Here is a 23,857-nt window from a genome sequence, read left to right as displayed (position 1 = left end):
TATTAATAATTTATTTAGAAAATATAGGGTTCAAATGCATAGTGATAGAAAGACTGCTTTGGAACATTAAACTCTCAATGAGAACATTGAGGAACAGGGTTTATCTATCTCAGCAGAAATAGTCATTTTAGGTGTCGGAAGGAGTGCCTTTGCTTTTCCTCCCCGGCAAAGGGAAGGAGGATTTGGTCTGGATTTGATTCAGTTTGTTTGCTAGATATGTAAATGGTTCAATCAGAGTACTTCGGTCTGTCACAGACACATCCCAAAGCTTCACTCGCTCACTCTTCGCCCACTGACGAGCCATTTCTGGGTCCACTTTTCTTTGGTCAGCAAGATCCGTCTTGTTTCCTAAAACTATTATCATTACCTTTAAAAAAATAAATAAATAAATAAATAAATTAAATAATAATAATAATAATAATAATAATAATAATAATAATAATAATAATAATAGGCATTGGGCTGATGCAAACTCTCCTAACTGGCATCTAATAACACATCAAGCTTTTTATTCTCTTTGAAAAAGGTGCCTTAGTAGCACCCACACATATGTTTTCAGGATACTAAATACACCATTGTTTACAGGAATAAGGACTAAATTATGCCAACTCTAGTCTTTGCGACCATATTCATACAATGTCCTGCTTTAAATCAGGTCTCACTTGCCTGGCAGAGACAGCTCCTCCTCTCGCACCAGTAGTTTCTGTTGAAGGGGATAGTGGCATGTGTAGTGAAGTATGGTTAAGTACTTACACTTACAGGGTGATCCCAATCTATGTGCACACTGGCACCTGCAGATGAATGCCATAGAGATGCATGCATATAGTATTGCACAGGTTACATTTCTTTGCATGGCATGCAGCATCTGCCAGGGAAGTCAGGTATACAATATAAAACTGAAGCTGTTCAAGTTTGAATAAATATGCAAAGAATACTAAACTCATGCACAAAAGCAGATATCTACTTAATTGTATATGGTCGGTTACTTGTGGTCAACCTGGCAGAGTTCAAACTGCAGTATATGAGGAACAGTCATGTTGGTAGTTAAATTTGATTCTAGAGTTTAGTTTCTTCAAGGATTTTCAGCATATGGTCCTGTGATAGCTTATGTCCACCAGAGGTCTCACTACTTTGCTTGACACCTCGTGTTTTTCCAGACAAGTAAAAAAAAAAAAAAAAAAATTTACCAAGTTTAATGGTCAATGGAGAATAATTTGTAACCTAAAAAGCACATTTTAGCTCGATCGCAAGTATTCATCTTTTTTTTGGGTCCCTAGTAGACTTGTTCACAAATCCACTTCACCTGGGAACACATCAAATTACTGTTAAGCTACAGCAAAGACAACTTGGATAGCTTAGATCAGGGGTTACCAACCCAGTCCTCAAGTACCCCCTACCTACCAGGCCATGATTTAGGAATTACCCTGTTGTGTCTAAAGTGTTTTTATTTTCCTTTTTCTAAAAACATCTTCGACACAACTGGGTAATCCTTAAATCCTGGACTGTTAGGGGATCCTTGAGGACTGGGAACCACTGGTTTAGATGATAAACCAGGGAGAACAATAGTGTGAGTGAAGCGCTAAAAATGCTTTTAAATAAATATACCGTATATCTTTTTAAAAAGCCACACACACTTACCCCTATTTTTCACACAGTCTTATCTTGTGTACAGGTAAAACAAAATAAAAATAAAATAGTAAAGTATTGTTTAAAGTGCTAAAATAATAAAAGTGCACTTGTGTTGGTGAGTTACTTGCACTGACATTTGGTAGTAACATTTTGTAAATGGCTCTAAAATCCTGGCTTCTGTGCCTTTATAGAAAAACACACTGTTATTCTACACCCAAATTGATCTGACAAGGCATAGATTAACAGGAATTTGATTCATTTATCACAGGTGAGAAGGATTTGTGCTCACGTCTAGCCCTTTAGTAATGTTTTAACAAATTGGCTGGAAATCTATGTAGTACAAGCTCTTTCCATCTAGCCACTGTGCATTTATCTGGACCACTAAATAAATTGGCATTGACGTTTTATGTCCACTCCTCTGCAGCAACCAGGAAATATCTGATCCATTTCAGCCAGCCAATCAATGGGTAGAGCATGCTACACCTGACATCACATCTTCAATTCAAATATCAAAGTATCACCTTCTACTGTCAGTTTACTATTGGAAATGGCCAACGATAGACAAAGTGGAATTCTGGAGGTTACCTTGGGATATGTGTGAGAGATTTGCCTTGTTTCTACTATTCTTATTAAACATTATTTCTCATTAAATTCTGGTAATGTATAAAAGTTATCATGGAGCTGGAATATTACAACATGTACCATGTTGCGTACCTCTTTTTTGTCTTTAAACATATCCACTTCCCTCTTCAGCTTCTCAACTCTTTGAAATGATGCCATACAATCCACACTATAGACCAGAATGAAGCCATCAGCAAAGGAAAAATAGTGTTTGGGTAACTCTGCGCCTTCCTGAAGTCCTTGGGTGTCATAAAGCCTTAGTTGTTCCCTTACACCACGGTCTGTTTCTACTGAGGCAATATATATATCTTCTAAGGTTTCGCTACCTTCCAAACCTTAACACAAGTAAAACCACAAGGTACATAGTATTAAATGCAGTCAATGGGCACTGGAGGTTAAAAGCAAACGTTGTGTGTAGTGGGCAAATTGGAGAAAAGCATGCGAAAGATGCACTGGAATAGTCTCTAAAAAATAAAATGGAATAAAACCAGATGCTGCAGCTTTTACACGTCTCTCATCCCTAAAATAGAACAAATCCAATCATTGCGCCCCCCCCAAAAAGAAAAAGTGTAACAATACATTATTCATACAGCATAAATTATTAACATTCCAAAACAGTCACCACTAGTCAAATGTTACCAAAAATAACTGGAAATTATAAGATACTATGTGTCCCGTTACAATGTAACAGAAATGTTACTTCAAATATCTATGAAATTGCAGTTCAATCTACAAAGGTTATGTCACATTCCTTTCTTGTTAAAGGAACACTATAGGATACTATAGTGCTAGGAATACAAAGTTTTATTCCTAGCACAATACTTCCATCAAGTGCCCCCTCCAGAAGTGTAAGGGAGGGTTAATAAATCCTTACTGTACTTACCCAAATCCAGTGTTGATCACCCTCGGCGCTGGGTCGGCCATCCCCATAGGAAAGCATTTCCAAAAGTCACCCAGCAAGCAGGAAGTGCCTCTAGCGGCTGTCTGACAGCCACTAGAGGCAGTGATCTAGGTGCCTATAGTGTCCTCTTTAATCTGTTTTAACCCTGCAATGTAAAACATGGTCATTCTGCAGGAATGGAAATTTATTTTTTTGCAGGGATAACCTGCCTTTAGTGGCTGTCAAACTCACAAGCACTAGAGGCACTTCTGTGAACTAGTCTATTAAAAGTCCACTATTTCTATCAGATAGTCTCAGAGAGAATAGGATTGGTGCAGCATGGCGTTTCCTTCCTAGGAAAGTATTGGATGAGATCATCAATCCCGATAATCTCAGCTAAAGAGGAGCGTCACCAAGGAGATCAGCGCTTCAAGGGAGAAAAGGTAAGTAAACTGCAATTTGTAACCCTTGCAGCCGGGGAACAGTCACTTAAAATACATATCTCTTTTCCCAACACTATAGTGTTCCTTTAAGTGCAGTGTTCACAACCTCAAAATAATAAGTCTATATAATTCCCAACAAATTACGGAATTACCACTGCCTGTGTGATCTTCTGTGTCCCATATTTCACCGAAGTTAGAAAGAACATAACATGTTGTTGGTGATAAAGGTTTTGCTAAATGCATCTCCTGATAGAGTGACTTTATTGTGGTGCTTCACCAATAGGAGTGCGATATATGCTGGCAATGAATTTTTAGGGTTAAATCAGAATGGACAAACGGAGTCAAAAATAACCAATTTGTCAACAGCAGTATTAAGGCCTCAGGCTCTTTCACAATCTTACTTAGCAATATGCCTATTAGTGATCCTCCCCCCTTTCGAATCACCGGACATCTGACAGTGAAACCCCCGGAGAACATCTAAAGCCCCGGTTGGGAGGTGATCCCCTATGAGTACCAAGCACAACTAGTTGCCTATGGCCATTTATCACCACACCTGATCTTATGCCCTCGTGGGTTGTCTCGTTAGCTATTAATTTTTTGAAAAATACAGGAGAGCGCACCTTTTTTAAAAAAGTGAATACAAACAAGATACAAATAATAAAAGTAATAAATAATAAAAATAGTGGTATAAACGTTAGCAGCTAGACATAAAGCAAAACTCCTTAATGATCATGCCCTAGTATATAGAATTCAAAAAATGTCAGCGCTATATATGGTAGCCTATACAATGAGGCAACCTGTAACAATGTGCAGAAAAAAATCGTCAACCAAAATTCTGTGAGTTCAATAATAAATAGATAGAAACATTTAAAATCCCACAGTAGTCTAGATTTATGCACTAGAAATATATAAAAACTTGTTTAAGAGTCCATATAGTCTTATAAGGGAGTCTTGAAGGGGTTAATCCTGTGTTGAGATGGGAGATACACTGTAGCTTTTACCTTTAAAAGATACAAAAGAAAACTTTCATAGTGTAAAACCGTTTTATTAAATCACAAGATACCCTTCCCCCCAAATAGGAACCCTTACTTGAACAAGTTGTGATAATTGTTTCCAATATATCACGAAAAACACTTTTGTAAAATCAGAGGCTGTGTAGCCGTTTACCGTCCGCTGCTACTCAGTGGTTTCAAACTTCCCGCCCGATCTCAGCGCTGATACGGTGGGTATTCTCCTGCAGCTTGGGAGCGTCAGTGTGTGGACGATGGTAAACCGGCTATGAGCATCAGACCTCTGCACCCGATATCACATCAACGCGTTTCGCCCCTTACACCGGGCTTTGTCAAGATAGTGAATCGGATGAAAACGGCATCTTTAAATACATTTTCTCTTGATCAGCTAGTCCAAAACTGCTGATCAAATTAATAGTCTAAAACATATTCAAAGTGGAGGATGAACAGTATCCTGTCATTGTTTAGCAATTTAGAAATTTAAATCACATTTACGTATTTCATATCGATAAAAATATTAAATCATATCTAAAATCATAACGGAGGAGACATTATAGTGCAAAAGATTATGATAACATCAGGAACAATGAAATACATTATAAACTGAAACATGAAGTAAAGAATTTGATTCTTCTAGACATTGTTAATAAAATATCAATTTCGAAAATCATGCTAATAAAAAATGTTAAATATAAAACTAGAGTAGTGACATCTAATGTCTCTATCGATCTTTCAGAGGTGTATATATGGTAAAACAGGAATTCCTGTACCCTTAATAACAATACTTAACAGAAAAAATCCATTGTAATAAAATTACCTATATGCAAATGAAGGGAAACACAAATCTCCGTGTAGTGATAAATCGTTATTAATTCTGTCCAAAGAAAAGGTCTTTGAAATGAGGAAATGGAAACCATAGATAATTTAAAATAATTTCTCAGAATGGAATAGAATTTCCTTTATGGACAATTCTTCACCAATGACTCGCCTTAAGTTAAAAGGTTCCAAGTCTATGTGCCTTATATACAGGTTAGTTATAAAATATTTACAAGTTCTAGATCCACATTTAAACCCCGGGGGGCCAAAGATTTCAAATTAAAAATCCATAGCATTTCCTGATATATCAATCTCTGGGCTAATTCTCCCCCTCTCCATGGAACATTGACCCTTTGTATTCCACAGAAGGTAAGACCACCCGGGTCACCCCCATGGTGTTCCATGAAGTGCCTAGATACAGAATGTTTCTCAAATTTCCTCTTTATATTGTATATATGCTCATTAATTCTCGTCTTTAACATTCTCTTAGTTTGTCCCACGTATTGTAGTCCACACGGGCAACTTAAAAGGTATATCACTTGTTTGGAATGACACGTAATACACTCCTTAATGCTATACGTTTTCTTGGTAACGGAGGACTCAAAGGTAGAAATTCCTCTATATGGGGGACCTGTGGTTTTACATACATTGCAGCTCCCACACTTGAAAAAACCTTTATCTGTATTCAAAAAATGAGTTATAGGTTTGGTCTGTCTATAACTATGCACCAGCTGATTTCTAATCGTGGGTGCCCCCCTAAAGATAATTGTTGGTTTCTGGGGTAAAAGTGGGGCTAGAATAGGGTCTTTATGCAAAAAATGCCAGTGCTTGTGGATTGTTTTCCTTAAAAGGTGTGCGTGACTACTATAGTTAAAAATAATGGGACACTTAAGGTTCTGTGGATTCTCCTTGTCTTTCTTAGATGGGTTTATAAGCGTGGTTCTCTCCAGAGCCTTCACTCTATTAAGTGATAGTTCTAGAAGTTCAGGTTCATAGGCTTTTTCTATAAATTGTTGTTTAACTTGTTCTAGCTGTTGTTCACATGTTACAGGATCCGTGCAATTCTTCTTTATTCTTTGAAACTGACCATATGGGACATTGGTCAGCCATGGTGGATGGTGGCAGCTTGTTCTTAGGATAAAGCTGTTAACGTCAACCATCTTGAAGAAGGTTTTAGATTTTAAGATTCCTTCCTCCACATAAAGGACTAGATCTAAGAAGTCCACGCTAGTGGCACTATATTTAGAAGTAAAAACTAAATTGGATCCGTTTTGGTTCATGTGATCCAAAAATGCGGAGAGTTCCAGTTCCTCCCCTTCCCAAATGAAAAAGCAGTCGTCGATATACCTCCTATAGAGGACCAGGTTCGTCACCCATGGATGGCCGCCCCATACGTTCGTGTCCTCCCAATCTGCCATGAACATATTGGCATAACTGGGTGCGAACCTGGTCCCCATAGCGGTCCCCGTGACTTGTAGGTAGATCTCATCATCATGCCAGAAAAAATTATGGGTCAAAATAAAATTAATACACTCAATTAAAAACTCGACTTGTTCCATTTGTAGTTCTGAATCCCTGTACAAAATGTTCCTAATTGCTTTTAATCCCATCTCGTGTTGAATGACTGTGTACAACGATGTTACGTCACAAGTCACCAGCCAGTAGTTCTTTTTCCAGGTTATATTTTCTAATAAGCGGAGTAATTCGCTACTGTCCTTTAGGTATGATCTAGTGGTTTTAACTACGGGTTGTAGCAATGAATCTATATATTGGGATAGATTCGAGGTCAAAGACCCAATCCCTGAAATAATAGGTCTACCTGGTGGCCTTGTCATGTGCTTATGGACCTTAGGAAGGAAGTAAAAAACTGCCCTCCTAGGATGTAGATTGTGGACAAAGTCGTGTTCTTTCTTAGTCAGAATCCCCATATATTCCCCTCTATCTAAAAGTGATGCAAGTTCAGCTTGGAATTCAGTGCTAGGATCTTTGTTCAATGGTTTATAGGTGCTTGTGTCTTTTAATAGTCTGAGGCACTCCATTTCATAGTACTCTACATCCATTAAAACTGTCCCCCCACCCTTATCTGCGGGTTTGATCACTAGGTCCTTATTGTCACGCAGTTCTTTTAGGGCTTTTCTTTCCTCCACTGTAAGGTTGTGGTGCCTATTTGAGATTTTGTTGGGAATTTTTTCTAAATCCTCCAACACCGCTATGCCAAATGCACTCATTTGTGCGCTTGGAGGGTTTGGCGGACAAAATTTAGATTTCTGTTGGAGAGATGTATGTAGGAAAAAATTATTGTTATCTTGTCTCTTAACATTGGTATTAAAGGGATTATTTGAAAAAAAACGTTTCAAGTTTAAAGTCCTCATAAATTTCTGGACATCCAAAAAATTAGTAAAAGGATCAGATTTCGTAGCGGGAGCGTATTTCAAACCTTTGTTAAGAAGTCTGATTTGATTTGTTGTCAGTTCAGTCTTAGACAGATTAAAGATCCCCATTGGTTCTACCATTTTGTTCTTTTTTCTTCTCTGTATTCCTCTTCCTCCTCTGCTTCCCCTCTGTGTGGTCTCTTTAATCGTTCTTTCGGTTTCTGGTTTTGAAAACGAGGGTTCGTGAACAAATGGCGTGATCCTAAAAAATCTTTCCCCCCAATATGGTTAGGGTGATTGTTGGGCTTATCAAATGTATCATCATCTTTTTTTGATAATGCTTCAAATCTATTGGACATGTACTCTACCCTAGGAAAGGTTTTCTGTTGTGGTTGTGGTGCTTTAGAATAAACGCTAGAGGAATTCCTCCGTTTTTTGTTGGTCACCAGAGTCCAACCTTTCTCTCTAGGTGTCTTTGGGGTAGGTTTATATTGTTTCGATCTAGGCATCTCATGATGATCGTAATTTCTTTTAAATTCACCATCTCTTTGATGATGGTTATGTGTGTCCCTGGTATCATATTCTGTGCGCTTCTTATAAAAAGTGGGGAATTGGGTATTACGTGCCTGTCCCTTTTTGTGGTAATTCCTTACCCTGTTCTCCTGGAAATCTTGTTGATCCCTCTCAAATTTCTTTCTCTTAATACTAATGGTTTCTTCAAAGTTTTTATCCAGCTTTTTCTCTATTTTTTCCATTAATAAAACACATTCTGGAAGTTCCAGATATGGTGTTAAAATCTCCTTCAAATTGCCTATTTCCTCATCTAACTTAGTAAGCATTCTTTTCCTTTTACAGATAATATGGCTGATGAGTTCAAATGAGCAGTGATCTAAAATACGATCCCAGACAACATTAAATTCAATGTCGTCCTTATCAGCTGCTGATTGAAGCATCAATCTTAGGCCCCTTGGTATAATACGGTTGTCCCAATATTTCTCTAATGCAGCTATTTCTAGCTTAATTTTCATCTCTTTAATAATGCATTTCTCTAATAAAAATATATGTTTCCTCCAATGAATACTGTCTTTGTTTAGTAATGGTGCTTCATCTTGTTTCAAGGCTAAATCAATTTTGCATTGATCTCTATAAGTAAAAAGAGACATAATGTCTCTAGGTGCTGCTCTTCCCCTTTAAGGAATGAGAAATAAATGATTTGAAAAATACAGGAGAGCGCACCTTTTTTAAAAAAGTGAATACAAACAAGATACAAATAATAAAAGTAATAAATAATAAAAATAGTGGTATAAACGTTAGCAGCTAGACATAAAGCAAAACTCCTTAATGATCATGCCCTAGTATATAGAATTCAAAAAATGTCAGCGCTATATATGGTAGCCTATACAATGAGGCAACCTGTAACAATGTGCAGAAAAAAATCGTCAACCAAAATTCTGTGAGTTCAATAATAAATAGATAGAAACATTTAAAATCCCACAGTAGTCTAGATTTATGCACTAGAAATATATAAAAACTTGTTTAAGAGTCCATATAGTCTTATAAGGGAGTCTTGAAGGGGTTAATCCTGTGTTGAGATGGGAGATACACTGTAGCTTTTACCTTTAAAAGATACAAAAGAAAACTTTCATAGTGTAAAACCGTTTTATTAAATCACAAGATACCCTTCCCCCCAAATAGGAACCCTTACTTGAACAAGTTGTGATAATTGTTTCCAATATATCACGAAAAACACAAAAAAGAACAAAATGGTAGAACCAATGGGGATCTTTAATCTGTCTAAGACTGAACTGACAACAAATCAAATCAGACTTCTTAACAAAGGTTTGAAATACGCTCCCGCTACGAAATCTGATCCTTTTACTAATTTTTTGGATGTCCAGAAATTTATGAGGACTTTAAACTTGAAACGTTTTTTTTCAAATAATCCCTTTAATACCAATGTTAAGAGACAAGATAACAATAATTTTTTCCTACATACATCTCTCCAACAGAAATCTAAATTTTGTCCGCCAAACCCTCCAAGCGCACAAATGAGTGCATTTGGCATAGCGGTGTTGGAGGATTTAGAAAAAATTCCCAACAAAATCTCAAATAGGCACCACAACCTTACAGTGGAGGAAAGAAAAGCCCTAAAAGAACTGCGTGACAATAAGGACCTAGTGATCAAACCCGCAGATAAGGGTGGGGGGACAGTTTTAATGGATGTAGAGTACTATGAAATGGAGTGCCTCAGACTATTAAAAGACACAAGCACCTATAAACCATTGAACAAAGATCCTAGCACTGAATTCCAAGCTGAACTTGCATCACTTTTAGATAGAGGGGAATATATGGGGATTCTGACTAAGAAAGAACACGACTTTGTCCACAATCTACATCCTAGGAGGGCAGTTTTTTACTTCCTTCCTAAGGTCCATAAGCACATGACAAGGCCACCAGGTAGACCTATTATTTCAGGGATTGGGTCTTTGACCTCGAATCTATCCCAATATATAGATTCATTGCTACAACCCGTAGTTAAAACCACTAGATCATACCTAAAGGACAGTAGCGAATTACTCCGCTTATTAGAAAATATAACCTGGAAAAAGAACTACTGGCTGGTGACTTGTGACGTAACATCGTTGTACACAGTCATTCAACACGAGATGGGATTAAAAGCAATTAGGAACATTTTGTACAGGGATTCAGAACTACAAATGGAACAAGTCGAGTTTTTAATTGAGTGTATTAATTTTATTTTGACCCATAATTTTTTCTGGCATGATGATGAGATCTACCTACAAGTCACGGGGACCGCTATGGGGACCAGGTTCGCACCCAGTTATGCCAATATGTTCATGGCAGATTGGGAGGACACGAACGTATGGGGCGGCCATCCATGGGTGACGAACCTGGTCCTCTATAGGAGGTATATCGACGACTGCTTTTTCATTTGGGAAGGGGAGGAACTGGAACTCTCCGCATTTTTGGATCACATGAACCAAAACGGATCCAATTTAGTTTTTACTTCTAAATATAGTGCCACTAGCGTGGACTTCTTAGATCTAGTCCTTTATGTGGAGGAAGGAATCTTAAAATCTAAAACCTTCTTCAAGATGGTTGACGTTAACAGCTTTATCCTAAGAACAAGCTGCCACCATCCACCATGGCTGACCAATGTCCCATATGGTCAGTTTCAAAGAATAAAGAAGAATTGCACGGATCCTGTAACATGTGAACAACAGCTAGAACAAGTTAAACAACAATTTATAGAAAAAGCCTATGAACCTGAACTTCTAGAACTATCACTTAATAGAGTGAAGGCTCTGGAGAGAACCACGCTTATAAACCCATCTAAGAAAGACAAGGAGAATCCACAGAACCTTAAGTGTCCCATTATTTTTAACTATAGTAGTCACGCACACCTTTTAAGGAAAACAATCCACAAGCACTGGCACTTTTTGCATAAAGACCCTATTCTAGCCCCACTTTTACCCCAGAAACCAACAATTATCTTTAGGGGGGCACCCACGATTAGAAATCAGCTGGTGCATAGTTATAGACAGACCAAACCTATAACTCATTTTTTGAATACAGATAAAGGTTTTTTCAAGTGTGGGAGCTGCAATGTATGTAAAACCACAGGTCCCCCATATAGAGGAATTTCTACCTTTGAGTCCTCAGTTACCAAGAAAACGTATAGCATTAAGGAGTGTATTACGTGTCATTCCAAACAAGTGATATACCTTTTAAGTTGCCCGTGTGGACTACAATACGTGGGACAAACTAAGAGAATGTTAAAGACGAGAATTAATGAGCATATATACAATATAAAGAGGAAATTTGAGAAACATTCTGTATCTAGGCACTTCATGGAACACCATGGGGGTGACCCGGGTGGTCTTACCTTCTGTGGAATACAAAGGGTCAATGTTCCATGGAGAGGGGGAGAATTAGCCCAGAGATTGATATATCAGGAAATGCTATGGATTTTTAATTTGAAATCTTTGGCCCCCCGGGGTTTAAATGTGGATCTAGAACTTGTAAATATTTTATAACTAACCTGTATATAAGGCACATAGACTTGGAACCTTTTAACTTAAGGCGAGTCATTGGTGAAGAATTGTCCATAAAGGAAATTCTATTCCATTCTGAGAAATTATTTTAAATTATCTATGGTTTCCATTTCCTCATTTCAAAGACCTTTTCTTTGGACAGAATTAATAACGATTTATCACTACACGGAGATTTGTGTTTCCCTTCATTTGCATATAGGTAATTTTATTACAATGGATTTTTTCTGTTAAGTATTGTTATTAAGGGTACAGGAATTCCTGTTTTACCATATATACACCTCTGAAAGATCGATAGAGACATTAGATGTCACTACTCTAGTTTTATATTTAACATTTTTTATTAGCATGATTTTCGAAATTGATATTTTATTAACAATGTCTAGAAGAATCAAATTCTTTACTTCATGTTTCAGTTTATAATGTATTTCATTGTTCCTGATGTTATCATAATCTTTTGCACTATAATGTCTCCTCCGTTATGATTTTAGATATGATTTAATATTTTTATCGATATGAAATACGTAAATGTGATTTAAATTTCTAAATTGCTAAACAATGACAGGATACTGTTCATCCTCCACTTTGAATATGTTTTAGACTATTAATTTGATCAGCAGTTTTGGACTAGCTGATCAAGAGAAAATGTATTTAAAGATGCCGTTTTCATCCGATTCACTATCTTGACAAAGCCCGGTGTAAGGGGCGAAACGCGTTGATGTGATATCGGGTGCAGAGGTCTGATGCTCATAGCCGGTTTACCATCGTCCACACACTGACGCTCCCAAGCTGCAGGAGAATACCCACCGTATCAGCGCTGAGATCGGGCGGGAAGTTTGAAACCACTGAGTAGCAGCGGACGGTAAACGGCTACACAGCCTCTGATTTTACAAAAGTGTTTTTCGTGATATATTGGAAACAATTATCACAACTTGTTCAAGTAAGGGTTCCTATTTGGGGGGAAGGGTATCTTGTGATTTAATAAAACGGTTTTACACTATGAAAGTTTTCTTTTGTATCTTTTAAAGGTAAAAGCTACAGTGTATCTCCCATCTCAACACAGGATTAACCCCTTCAAGACTCCCTTATAAGACTATATGGACTCTTAAACAAGTTTTTATATATTTCTAGTGCATAAATCTAGACTACTGTGGGATTTTAAATGTTTCTATCTATTTATTATTGAACTCACAGAATTTTGGTTGACGATTTTTTTCTGCACATTGTTACAGGTTGCCTCATTGTATAGGCTACCATATATAGCGCTGACATTTTTTGAATTCTATATACTAGGGCATGATCATTAAGGAGTTTTGCTTTATGTCTAGCTGCTAACGTTTATACCACTATTTTTATTATTTATTACTTTTATTATTTGTATCTTGTTTGTATTCACTTTTTTAAAAAAGGTGCGCTCTCCTGTATTTTTCAAATCATTTATTTCTCATTCCTTAAAGGGGAAGAGCAGCACCTAGAGACATTATGTCTCTTTTTACTTATAGAGATCAATGCAAAATTGATTTAGCCTTGAAACAAGATGAAGCACCATTACTAAACAAAGACAGTAATTCATTGGAGGAAACATATATTTTTATTAGAGAAATGCATTATTAAAGAGATGAAAATTAAGCTAGAAATAGCTGCATTAGAGAAATATTGGGACAACCGTATTATACCAAGGGGCCTAAGATTGATGCTTCAATCAGCAGCTGATAAGGACGACATTGAATTTAATGTTGTCTGGGATCGTATTTTAGATCACTGCTCATTTGAACTCATCAGCCATATTATCTGTAAAAGGAAAAGAATGCTTACTAAGTTAGATGAGGAAATAGGCAATTTGAAGGAGATTTTAACACCATATCTGGAACTTCCAGAATGTGTTTTATTAATGGAAAAAATAGAGAAAAAGCTGGATAAAAACTTTGAAGAAACCATTAGTATTAAGAGAAAGAAATTTGAGAGGGATCAACAAGATTTCCAGGAGAACAGGGTAAGGAATTACCACAAAAAGGGACAGGCACGTAATACCCAATTCCCCACTTTTTATAAGAAGCGCACAGAATATGATACCAGGGACACACATAACCATCATCAAAGAGATGGTGAATTTAAAAGAAATTACGATCATCATGAGATGCCTAGATCGAAACAATATAAACCTACCCCAAAGACACCTAGAGAGAAAGGTTGGACTCTGGTGACCAACAAAAAACGGAGGAATTCCTCTAGCGTTTATTCTAAAGCACCACAACCACAACAGAAAACCTTTCCTAGGGTAGAGTACATGTCCAATAGATTTGAAGCATTATCAAAAAAAGATGATGATACATTTGATAAGCCCAACAATCACCCTAACCATATTGGGGGGAAAGATTTTTTAGGATCACGCCATTTGTTCACGAACCCTCGTTTTCAAAACCAGAAACCGAAAGAACGATTAAAGAGACCACACAGAGGGGAAGCAGAGGAGGAAGAGGAATACAGAGAAGAAAAAAGAACAAAATGGTAGAACCAATGGGGATCTTTAATCTGTCTAAGACTGAACTGACAACAAATCAAATCAGACTTCTTAACAAAGGTTTGAAATACGCTCCCGCTACGAAATCTGATCCTTTTACTAATTTTTTGGATGTCCAGAAATTTATGAGGACTTTAAACTTGAAACGTTTTTTTTCAAATAATCCCTTTAATACCAATGTTAAGAGACAAGATAACAATAATTTTTTCCTACATACATCTCTCCAACAGAAATCTAAATTTTGTCCGCCAAACCCTCCAAGCGCACAAATGAGTGCATTTGGCATAGCGGTGTTGGAGGATTTAGAAAAAATTCCCAACAAAATCTCAAATAGGCACCACAACCTTACAGTGGAGGAAAGAAAAGCCCTAAAAGAACTGCGTGACAATAAGGACCTAGTGATCAAACCCGCAGATAAGGGTGGGGGGACAGTTTTAATGGATGTAGAGTACTATGAAATGGAGTGCCTCAGACTATTAAAAGACACAAGCACCTATAAACCATTGAACAAAGATCCTAGCACTGAATTCCAAGCTGAACTTGCATCACTTTTAGATAGAGGGGAATATATGGGGATTCTGACTAAGAAAGAACACGACTTTGTCCACAATCTACATCCTAGGAGGGCAGTTTTTTACTTCCTTCCTAAGGTCCATAAGCACATGACAAGGCCACCAGGTAGACCTATTATTTCAGGGATTGGGTCTTTGACCTCGAATCTATCCCAATATATAGATTCATTGCTACAACCCGTAGTTAAAACCACTAGATCATACCTAAAGGACAGTAGCGAATTACTCCGCTTATTAGAAAATATAACCTGGAAAAAGAACTACTGGCTGGTGACTTGTGACGTAACATCGTTGTACACAGTCATTCAACACGAGATGGGATTAAAAGCAATTAGGAACATTTTGTACAGGGATTCAGAACTACAAATGGAACAAGTCGAGTTTTTAATTGAGTGTATTAATTTTATTTTGACCCATAATTTTTTCTGGCATGATGATGAGATCTACCTACAAGTCACGGGGACCGCTATGGGGACCAGGTTCGCACCCAGTTATGCCAATATGTTCATGGCAGATTGGGAGGACACGAACATATGGGGCGGCCATCCATGGGTGACGAACCTGGTCCTCTATAGGAGGTATATCGACGACTGCTTTTTCATTTGGGAAGGGGAGGAACTGGAACTCTCCGCATTTTTGGATCACATGAACCAAAACGGATCCAATTTAGTTTTTACTTCTAAATATAGTGCCACTAGCGTGGACTTCTTAGATCTAGTCCTTTATGTGGAGGAAGGAATCTTAAAATCTAAAACCTTCTTCAAGATGGTTGACGTTAACAGCTTTATCCTAAGAACAAGCTGCCACCATCCACCATGGCTGACCAATGTCCCATATGGTCAGTTTCAAAGAATAAAGAAGAATTGCACGGATCCTGTAACATGTGAACAACAGCTAGAACAAGTTAAACAACAATTTATAGAAAAAGCCTATGAACCTGAACTTCTAGAACTATCACTTAATAGAGTGAAGGCTCTGGAGAGAACCACGCTTATAAACCCATCTAAGAAAGACAAGGAGAATCCACAGAACCTTAAGTGTCCCATTATTTTTAACTATAGTAGTCACGCACACCTTTTAAGGAAAACAATCCACAAGCACTGGCACTTTTTGCATAAAGACCCTATTCTAGCCCCACTTTTACCCCAGAAACCAACAATTATCTTTAGGGGGGCACCCACGATTAGAAATCAGCTGGTGCATAGTTATAGACAGACCAAACCTATAACTCATTTTTTGAATACAGATAAAGGTTTTTTCAAGTGTGGGAGCTGCAATGTATGTAAAACCACAGGTCCCCCATATAGAGGAATTTCTACCTTTGAGTCCTCAGTTACCAAGAAAACGTATAGCATTAAGGAGTGTATTACGTGTCATTCCAAACAAGTGATATACCTTTTAAGTTGCCCGTGTGGACTACAATACGTGGGACAAACTAAGAGAATGTTAAAGACGAGAATTAATGAGCATATATACAATATAAAGAGGAAATTTGAGAAACATTCTGTATCTAGGCACTTCATGGAACACCATGGGGGTGACCCGGGTGGTCTTACCTTCTGTGGAATACAAAGGGTCAATGTTCCATGGAGAGGGGGAGAATTAGCCCAGAGATTGATATATCAGGAAATGCTATGGATTTTTAATTTGAAATCTTTGGCCCCCCCGGGGTTTAAATGTGGATCTAGAACTTGTAAATATTTTATAACTAACCTGTATATAAGGCACATAGACTTGGAACCTTTTAACTTAAGGCGAGTCATTGGTGAAGAATTGTCCATAAAGGAAATTCTATTCCATTCTGAGAAATTATTTTAAATTATCTATGGTTTCCATTTCCTCATTTCAAAGACCTTTTCTTTGGACAGAATTAATAACGATTTATCACTACACGGAGATTTGTGTTTCCCTTCATTTGCATATAGGTAATTTTATTACAATGGATTTTTTCTGTTAAGTATTGTTATTAAGGGTACAGGAATTCCTGTTTTACCATATATACACCTCTGAAAGATCGATAGAGACATTAGATGTCACTACTCTAGTTTTATATTTAACATTTTTTATTAGCATGATTTTCGAAATTGATATTTTATTAACAATGTCTAGAAGAATCAAATTCTTTACTTCATGTTTCAGTTTATAATGTATTTCATTGTTCCTGATGTTATCATAATCTTTTGCACTATAATGTCTCCTCCGTTATGATTTTAGATATGATTTAATATTTTTATCGATATGAAATACGTAAATGTGATTTAAATTTCTAAATTGCTAAACAATGACAGGATACTGTTCATCCTCCACTTTGAATATGTTTTAGACTATTAATTTGATCAGCAGTTTTGGACTAGCTGATCAAGAGAAAATGTATTTAAAGATGCCGTTTTCATCCGATTCACTATCTTGACAAAGCCCGGTGTAAGGGGCGAAACGCGTTGATGTGATATCGGGTGCAGAGGTCTGATGCTCATAGCCGGTTTACCATCGTCCACACACTGACGCTCCCAAGCTGCAGGAGAATACCCACCGTATCAGCGCTGAGATCGGGCGGGAAGTTTGAAACCACTGAGTAGCAGCGGACGGTAAACGGCTACACAGCCTCTGATTTTACAAAAGTGTTTTTCGTGATATATTGGAAACAATTATCACAACTTGTTCAAGTAAGGGTTCCTATTTGGGGGGAAGGGTATCTTGTGATTTAATAAAACGGTTTTACACTATGAAAGTTTTCTTTTGTATCTTTTAAAGGTAAAAGCTACAGTGTATCTCCCATCTCAACACAGGATTAACCCCTTCAAGACTCCCTTATAAGACTATATGGACTCTTAAACAAGTTTTTATATATTTCTAGTGCATAAATCTAGACTACTGTGGGATTTTAAATGTTTCTATCTATTTATTATTGAACTCACAGAATTTTGGTTGACGATTTTTTTCTGCACATTGTTACAGGTTGCCTCATTGTATAGGCTACCATATATAGCGCTGACATTTTTTGAATTCTATTAATTTTTTGGTTTGAGTTCCCCTTACCCATTATATAATTTTAAAAAAAAATAAAAAAAACTGTACTCCCGCACTTGCTCTTAGCTTGCCTTGTATGTGCTTTCCAGACATGTTGAATCTCAAAGAATAAAAAAAAAAAAAAAAAAAAAAGGAAAATAGCCAATTTGTGACTGAATTTGATCATTTCTCTAGATCAGCTATTTTTCCATTCAGATTTTATTTGTGAAAATACTGGAGTTCAGTGAATAACCCTATGTGTGCGTGAGTTTAAAACATACCGAACGTGAAAGCAGGTAAGCGCAATAAAAGTACAAGAAAGAACGGCTTATCAACAAGCCAAGTAACAGCATCCGGTACTAGAGGCTGACTAGGAGATAAATGTAAACACACAAGAATATCATGGGACTCCAATAGACAGACCAGGGAGAGGAGTACATTACATTACAAAGGGGGATCTTTAAATACATTTGTCTACTGGGAAAAAAACTTTTCCTTACCCACTACATAGTTTCCATACAGCAGCTGTTCAATGATGGCAGTTTTTCCAACTGACGCCGATCCGCAAACTACCACTTTGCTACCCTTTCCCATCGCAATCCAGGAAACGCTGTAAATAAATGTATATATATATTTTTTAAACATCTCTTTAAATACATGTATTAAAGCTCTGGTTCACGTGAGAGGCAATTTCATGATCTGAATTTCCTCTCCTCTAGCAAAGGAGGGCTTTAACATTATTAGAGTAACATAGCACACACTAATAATCTGGCCCTCCCTCAGGACCAAATACTTACCCTCTATTACAATCGCAAGACCTGCCTGACAACCCAGGTAGTCCCTCTGCAGCCAATCCATCCAAGTCATGATCACATGACTCAGACTGGCTGCCAGTCAGGTACCAAATATATAGTCAAAATAATTACATAAATATTAGCATCAAAATACACTGTGTATAATACATGTATATTAAAAACATAAAATTATACATACACAACATACTGTTTACAGGTATAGATATTAACATCAAAATACACTTTAACCCCTTAAGGACCAAACTTCTGGAATAAAAGGGAATAATGACATGTCATGTGTCCTTAAGGGGTTAAATAAATATAATATTTATAATGTACATATTTTAGTATAATTCATAACAGTCCAGCAGAAATACCACAGAATTTAATTTGCAAACGTTCGAAAACTGCATACAACCTTCACATGGGGGACATCATTGTACTCATGGGACATCACAGCATGCAAATGTGTATTTTATTGCAGGAAAAGCGAACAGTATTATGAAAATCACAGTTAAAATGCCATGAAGAACTTGGAAAAGAAAATTTCTTAATTTCTCACGTTTTTAGATTTTATTCATATTAAAATTAGGTTTTAATGCATAAATATTTGATGTAAAATGAAAACCCTATTTCCCCTGAACAAAATGATATACAAGTGTGGGTGAATTTAAAGGGATTTTCTAGTTCCAGGAAAACAAAGCCGTTTTCCTGGCACTGTAGAATCCTACAGTGCCCCCCTCTCTCCCGCCTCCCATCCCACGTTGCTGAAGGGGTTAGTCACTTATCTGAATCCAGCACCGATGTCCCACGGCGCTGGGTCTGGCGCTGACCACGCTCCTCACCCCTCAACTTCCGCCGGCGGGGGGAGACCTAATGCGCATGCGTAACAACGGCCGTGCTCGCATTAGGATTTCTCTATAGAAAGCATTACAGAACTCGTACAATTGCCTGGGGTTAAAGTGTTATTCTAACCACCATGACCATTTCAGTCATTTGAAGTGGTCATGGTTAGTGATGTCCCGAACAGTTCGCCGGGAACCGTTCTCCGACGAACATAGCGTGTTCGCAGTCGCGAACACGCGCGATGTTCGGTCCGCCCCTATTCGTCATCATTAAGTAAACTTTGACCCTGTACCTCACAGTCAGCAGACACATTCCAGCCAATCAGCAGCAGACCCTCCCTCCCACCTCCATGATGAATAGGGGGCGGACCGAACACCACTAGTCATGGTTGTAGTTGTATGTACGTGCAGTGTTTCTGCACATTCAGGGATATTTGCAATTGCGTGTTGGGGGCTAGTTGCAACCCCAGCACACGTGACATTGGCAGCCCAAGAAGACAATGTCAATTCTGTGCATATTTTGTCTGTCAGTGCACACAGCAAAACACCTGCAAGGGAAAGATTGTTCCCCCATCCCCCCAACTCAGTACATTTTTAATTACAAAAAAAAAAATCCTTCCTGCCCTCTATAAGAAGCCTGTGATTGGACCACGTGAGGCCCTGTGATCTTAGAGAGGGCTCAGCAGTCAGTGTTGGGAGCCTCGTCTGGTGCTGGTTTCCAGCAGGAGGTGGGGTGGGTGACTTTCTCCATTGTGCCCATTAAGGCATGTTACACAAGAAAGGTTTCCCACCTCCCAACGTTGGACTATTATTTTAAATAGACAGGATGGGAGAGATTTGTGCCAACAGCCTTGGCCAGTGTCCTCAGTAGTCCAGTCAACCTTAATAGCACAGCTGCAGGAACAGTTATGGAGGGTGGGAAGCTCCATGCTGTCCAAGCTCCTCCAGTGTCTGTGTGCAAAGTTTGACAGGAAGTGGAAGAGATCACTTCCCATCTGCCCTCTAACACAGGAGGAGCAGGAACAGCAATGAGTAATGCACACTGTATAACCACTCCTGTACCTCTAATATCATCAGTCAGAAGAAATTGTAGGCTGAGTACTTTGCAAATAACTCCAGCACTAAAGCCTAAACCTGAAAATAGACCCCCTACTTTAATCCTACGTGTAACCCTTATTAAAAACTAAACACCTTATGTACCCCAATACTAAATTTAACCCATTTCTAACCCTAAACTCAATAACCCTAAAGAGCCCTCATGTCACAGCTGTTACCCAGCTCAAGTTTTAATCCTCTTAAAGCGGCACTGCCCCCACCTGCAAACTGAGTATTTCAGAAAGATAAAATCTATTTTACCGAGTTTCCAACCAAGTCAAAAGATATACTGAAACACAGTAATGATTATTTTGTTTCAGTAGATTTCCTACGTCTGAGAAAGGATCCTGCCTGTGTCTCGGGATCCTCCAAAGATCTCAATGATGTACTATCGCGCATGAGATAAGAGGACTGGCCGGAAGAAGGAGGCAGGGCCGCAAGGGACAGGTTCAGGTAAGTAACTCTCACCTTTCCCTGCCCCCAAATTATGCAAAGTCTACAAACTGTGACAGTGCCACTTTAATACTATGTAATATTAATGTTAAATTAACCCCTCACTAATCTTAAACCCCCTTTACAAACCTTCCAACATTGGCATTCCCAGAATCGGGACACGGGTGGGAGGAAAGTAAAGAGGGCAGGCAAGTGATGCAATTGTGTTATTGGCTCTTATATTACGGGCAGGTAAGCCTTGTGTGAATACACACCAGGCATGTTGGTTTTTCACTGTTTTAGTGTTCCCGGCAGGGTCCTAGTGCCCTAATCACAGAGCGAGCACTCCAAATGATGCGCTTGGGCTATGAATATTAGGGACAGTTCCCTGGTTTCCCCAAATGCGGGACAACAGGTTACTAAGCCTGGGCGGCAGGATATGATCTGAAAATCTGGACTGTCCTGCAAAAATCAGGACAGTTGGAAGGCATGCATTTACCATAACCACTTCTAACTGTCTTTAACCCTGCATGCATTTAAACAGCTGCATACACCAACTATACTTACAGATTCAAACAATACATTACAAGCAGCACAAATATGCACATACATATGAAGTTATTTTTTAAAATGTTTTTTTGGCCTGTAGTTTTCTTTTCCATTATACTTACTTTATCTGCTTTATTTTGGGGTTGGGGAGCATGGGGCGCTACAATTTTGTGCCTACAGGCACCTGACATGTAAATTGGGCCCTGTATGCAGGCAGTAAATCAAATTACATTCCTCCTTGGATATTTATTAACTTTTCTAAAAGAAAATAATATTTCTGTATTGACCTATTGTTTTGTGACCATTTGCATTATTCCCCAGATTATCTTCTACAAACATGTTATGATATAAATTCTCCATAATAACGATGGTACTAATAAACTTTTAGCACACATAATGCAGACAACTGTCTACCATCTTGTCTTATAGGAAATATTATTAAATTATAAAACTTCAGCTCACCTCTCACTTTCTCTTGATTTAAAGAATAAAAAAGGCAAGCAACCCATCTGAAGATCTTTACCTCTAGGGTCTGAGTCAAACTTGCAACAGGAAGGAATTATCTCCCAAATCACCTGTTTCCCCTACACAGGTGTGTATTCATGTTATATAACAGGCTACTTAATCCCAGCCTTATAAGGTACAAACTACTTCTAGTGAGTGTCACATGCAAATATTTCCCTGCAATATGTAGCATTCACATGCTGTAGGAAGGAAATCAGTCAGGATTATTCACTGAAGTGAGACTTGTTGGGAATTAAAATTGAATTTTAAATCAAAGTTCAAGATAGCTGAACTGGAAAAATGTAACAATGGAGCAATCTTCCACTTTAGCTAATTTGGCTTTAACCCCTTAAGGACCAAACTTCTGGAATAAATGGGAATCATGACATGTCACACACGTCATGTGTCCTTAAGGGGTTAAATTAGAAATTAACTTAGAATTCACTTTGATATTCAGACAATTGTCCCATTTGTAAATAACCCTGACAGGGTTAAGAGGTACTTATGGTTAAAGGGGCACTATAGGCACCCAGACCACTTCAGCTCATTGAAGTAGTCTGGGTGCAGTGTTCCAGGTCCCTTTAAAGGCATTCTATAGTCACCTGAACAACTTCAGCTTAATGAGGTTGTTCAGGTGAGAACTATAGCTCCCTGCAGCCTTTGTCATGTAAACACTGTATTTTCTGAGACCTCTGCCTCTGTTACTAGTCTTCCTGTGTTACAAATCTGCCTCTATAACCAGTCTGCCTTTGTTACCAGCCTGTCTTTGAAACCAACCTGCCTTTGTATCAACCCTACCTGGAGATCAGAGACTTTCTTTATTTGCAAGTATCCTGTTTTGTTGGATATTGCCTAAAGTCTGTTTTCCGTCAAGTTGCATAATATGTCTAAAGGCACAAATAAAGTCTCAAATAAAAACCCTGGCCAAAGTCTCCTATCTGACCTGCACAAGATCATGACAAATCTTTTAACCTTTCCTTGAAAGTTTTATCCTGCAATCCATGAACAAGTTTAGTAGCCCTTCTCTGAACTCTCTCTAAAGTATCAATATCCTTTTGAAGATACGGTCTCCAGTACTGTGTACAATACTCCAAGTGAGGTCTCACCAGTGTTCTGTATAATGGCATGAGCACTTCCCTCTTTCTACTGCGAATACCTCTCCCTATACAGCCAAGCATTCTGCTAGCATTTCCTGCTGCTCTATTACATCGTCTGCCTACCTTTAAGTCATCTGAAATAATCACCCCTAAATCCCTTTCCTCAAATGTTGAGGTTAGGACACTATCAAATATTCTGTACTCTGCCCTTGGGTTTTTATGTCCAAGATGCATTAACTTGCACTTATCCACATTAAATGTCAGCTTCCACAACTCCGACCATTTTTCTAGTTTTCCTAAATCATTTGCCATTTGGCTTATCCCTCCTGGAACATCAACCCTGTTACATATCTTAGTATTATCCGCAAAAAGACACACCTTACCATCAAGACCTTCTGCAATATCACTAATAAAAATATTAAAGAGAATGGGTCCAAGTACAGATCCCTGAGACACCCCACTGGTGACAAGCCCATACTTCCAATATAGTCCATTGACTACAACCCTCTGTTGCCTGTCACTCAGCCACTGCCTTACCCATTCAACAATATTGGAATCCAAACTTAAAGGGAAACTCCAGTGCCAGAAAAACGATCCG

The 23,857-nt window shown here is 38.1% G+C and overlaps 1 protein-coding gene across 1 annotated transcript; it reads right to left on the bottom strand.

The window, feature by feature from the left end:
• On the bottom strand, window positions 1–22,212 carry NKIRAS1 (NFKB inhibitor interacting Ras like 1). The gene is made up of 4 exons (XM_063450690.1): window positions 22,121–22,212; window positions 18,444–18,553; window positions 2,344–2,585; window positions 1–367 (listed from the first exon to the last, which is right to left on the bottom strand). Exons 1-4 carry the CDS (start codon window positions 22,165–22,167, stop codon window positions 128–130), a joined length of 639 nt encoding a protein of 212 aa, XP_063306760.1. The 5' UTR covers window positions 22,168–22,212; the 3' UTR covers window positions 1–127.
• Between the last annotated feature and the right edge of the window lie 1,645 nt (window positions 22,213–23,857).

Source organism: Pelobates fuscus, chromosome 4 (assembly GCF_036172605.1).
Source record: "Pelobates fuscus isolate aPelFus1 chromosome 4, aPelFus1.pri, whole genome shotgun sequence".
NCBI lineage: Eukaryota > Metazoa > Chordata > Amphibia > Anura > Pelobatidae > Pelobates > Pelobates fuscus.
Note: the sequence above shows the minus strand (reverse complement) of the source record. Positions and strands in the feature narration are given on the sequence as shown.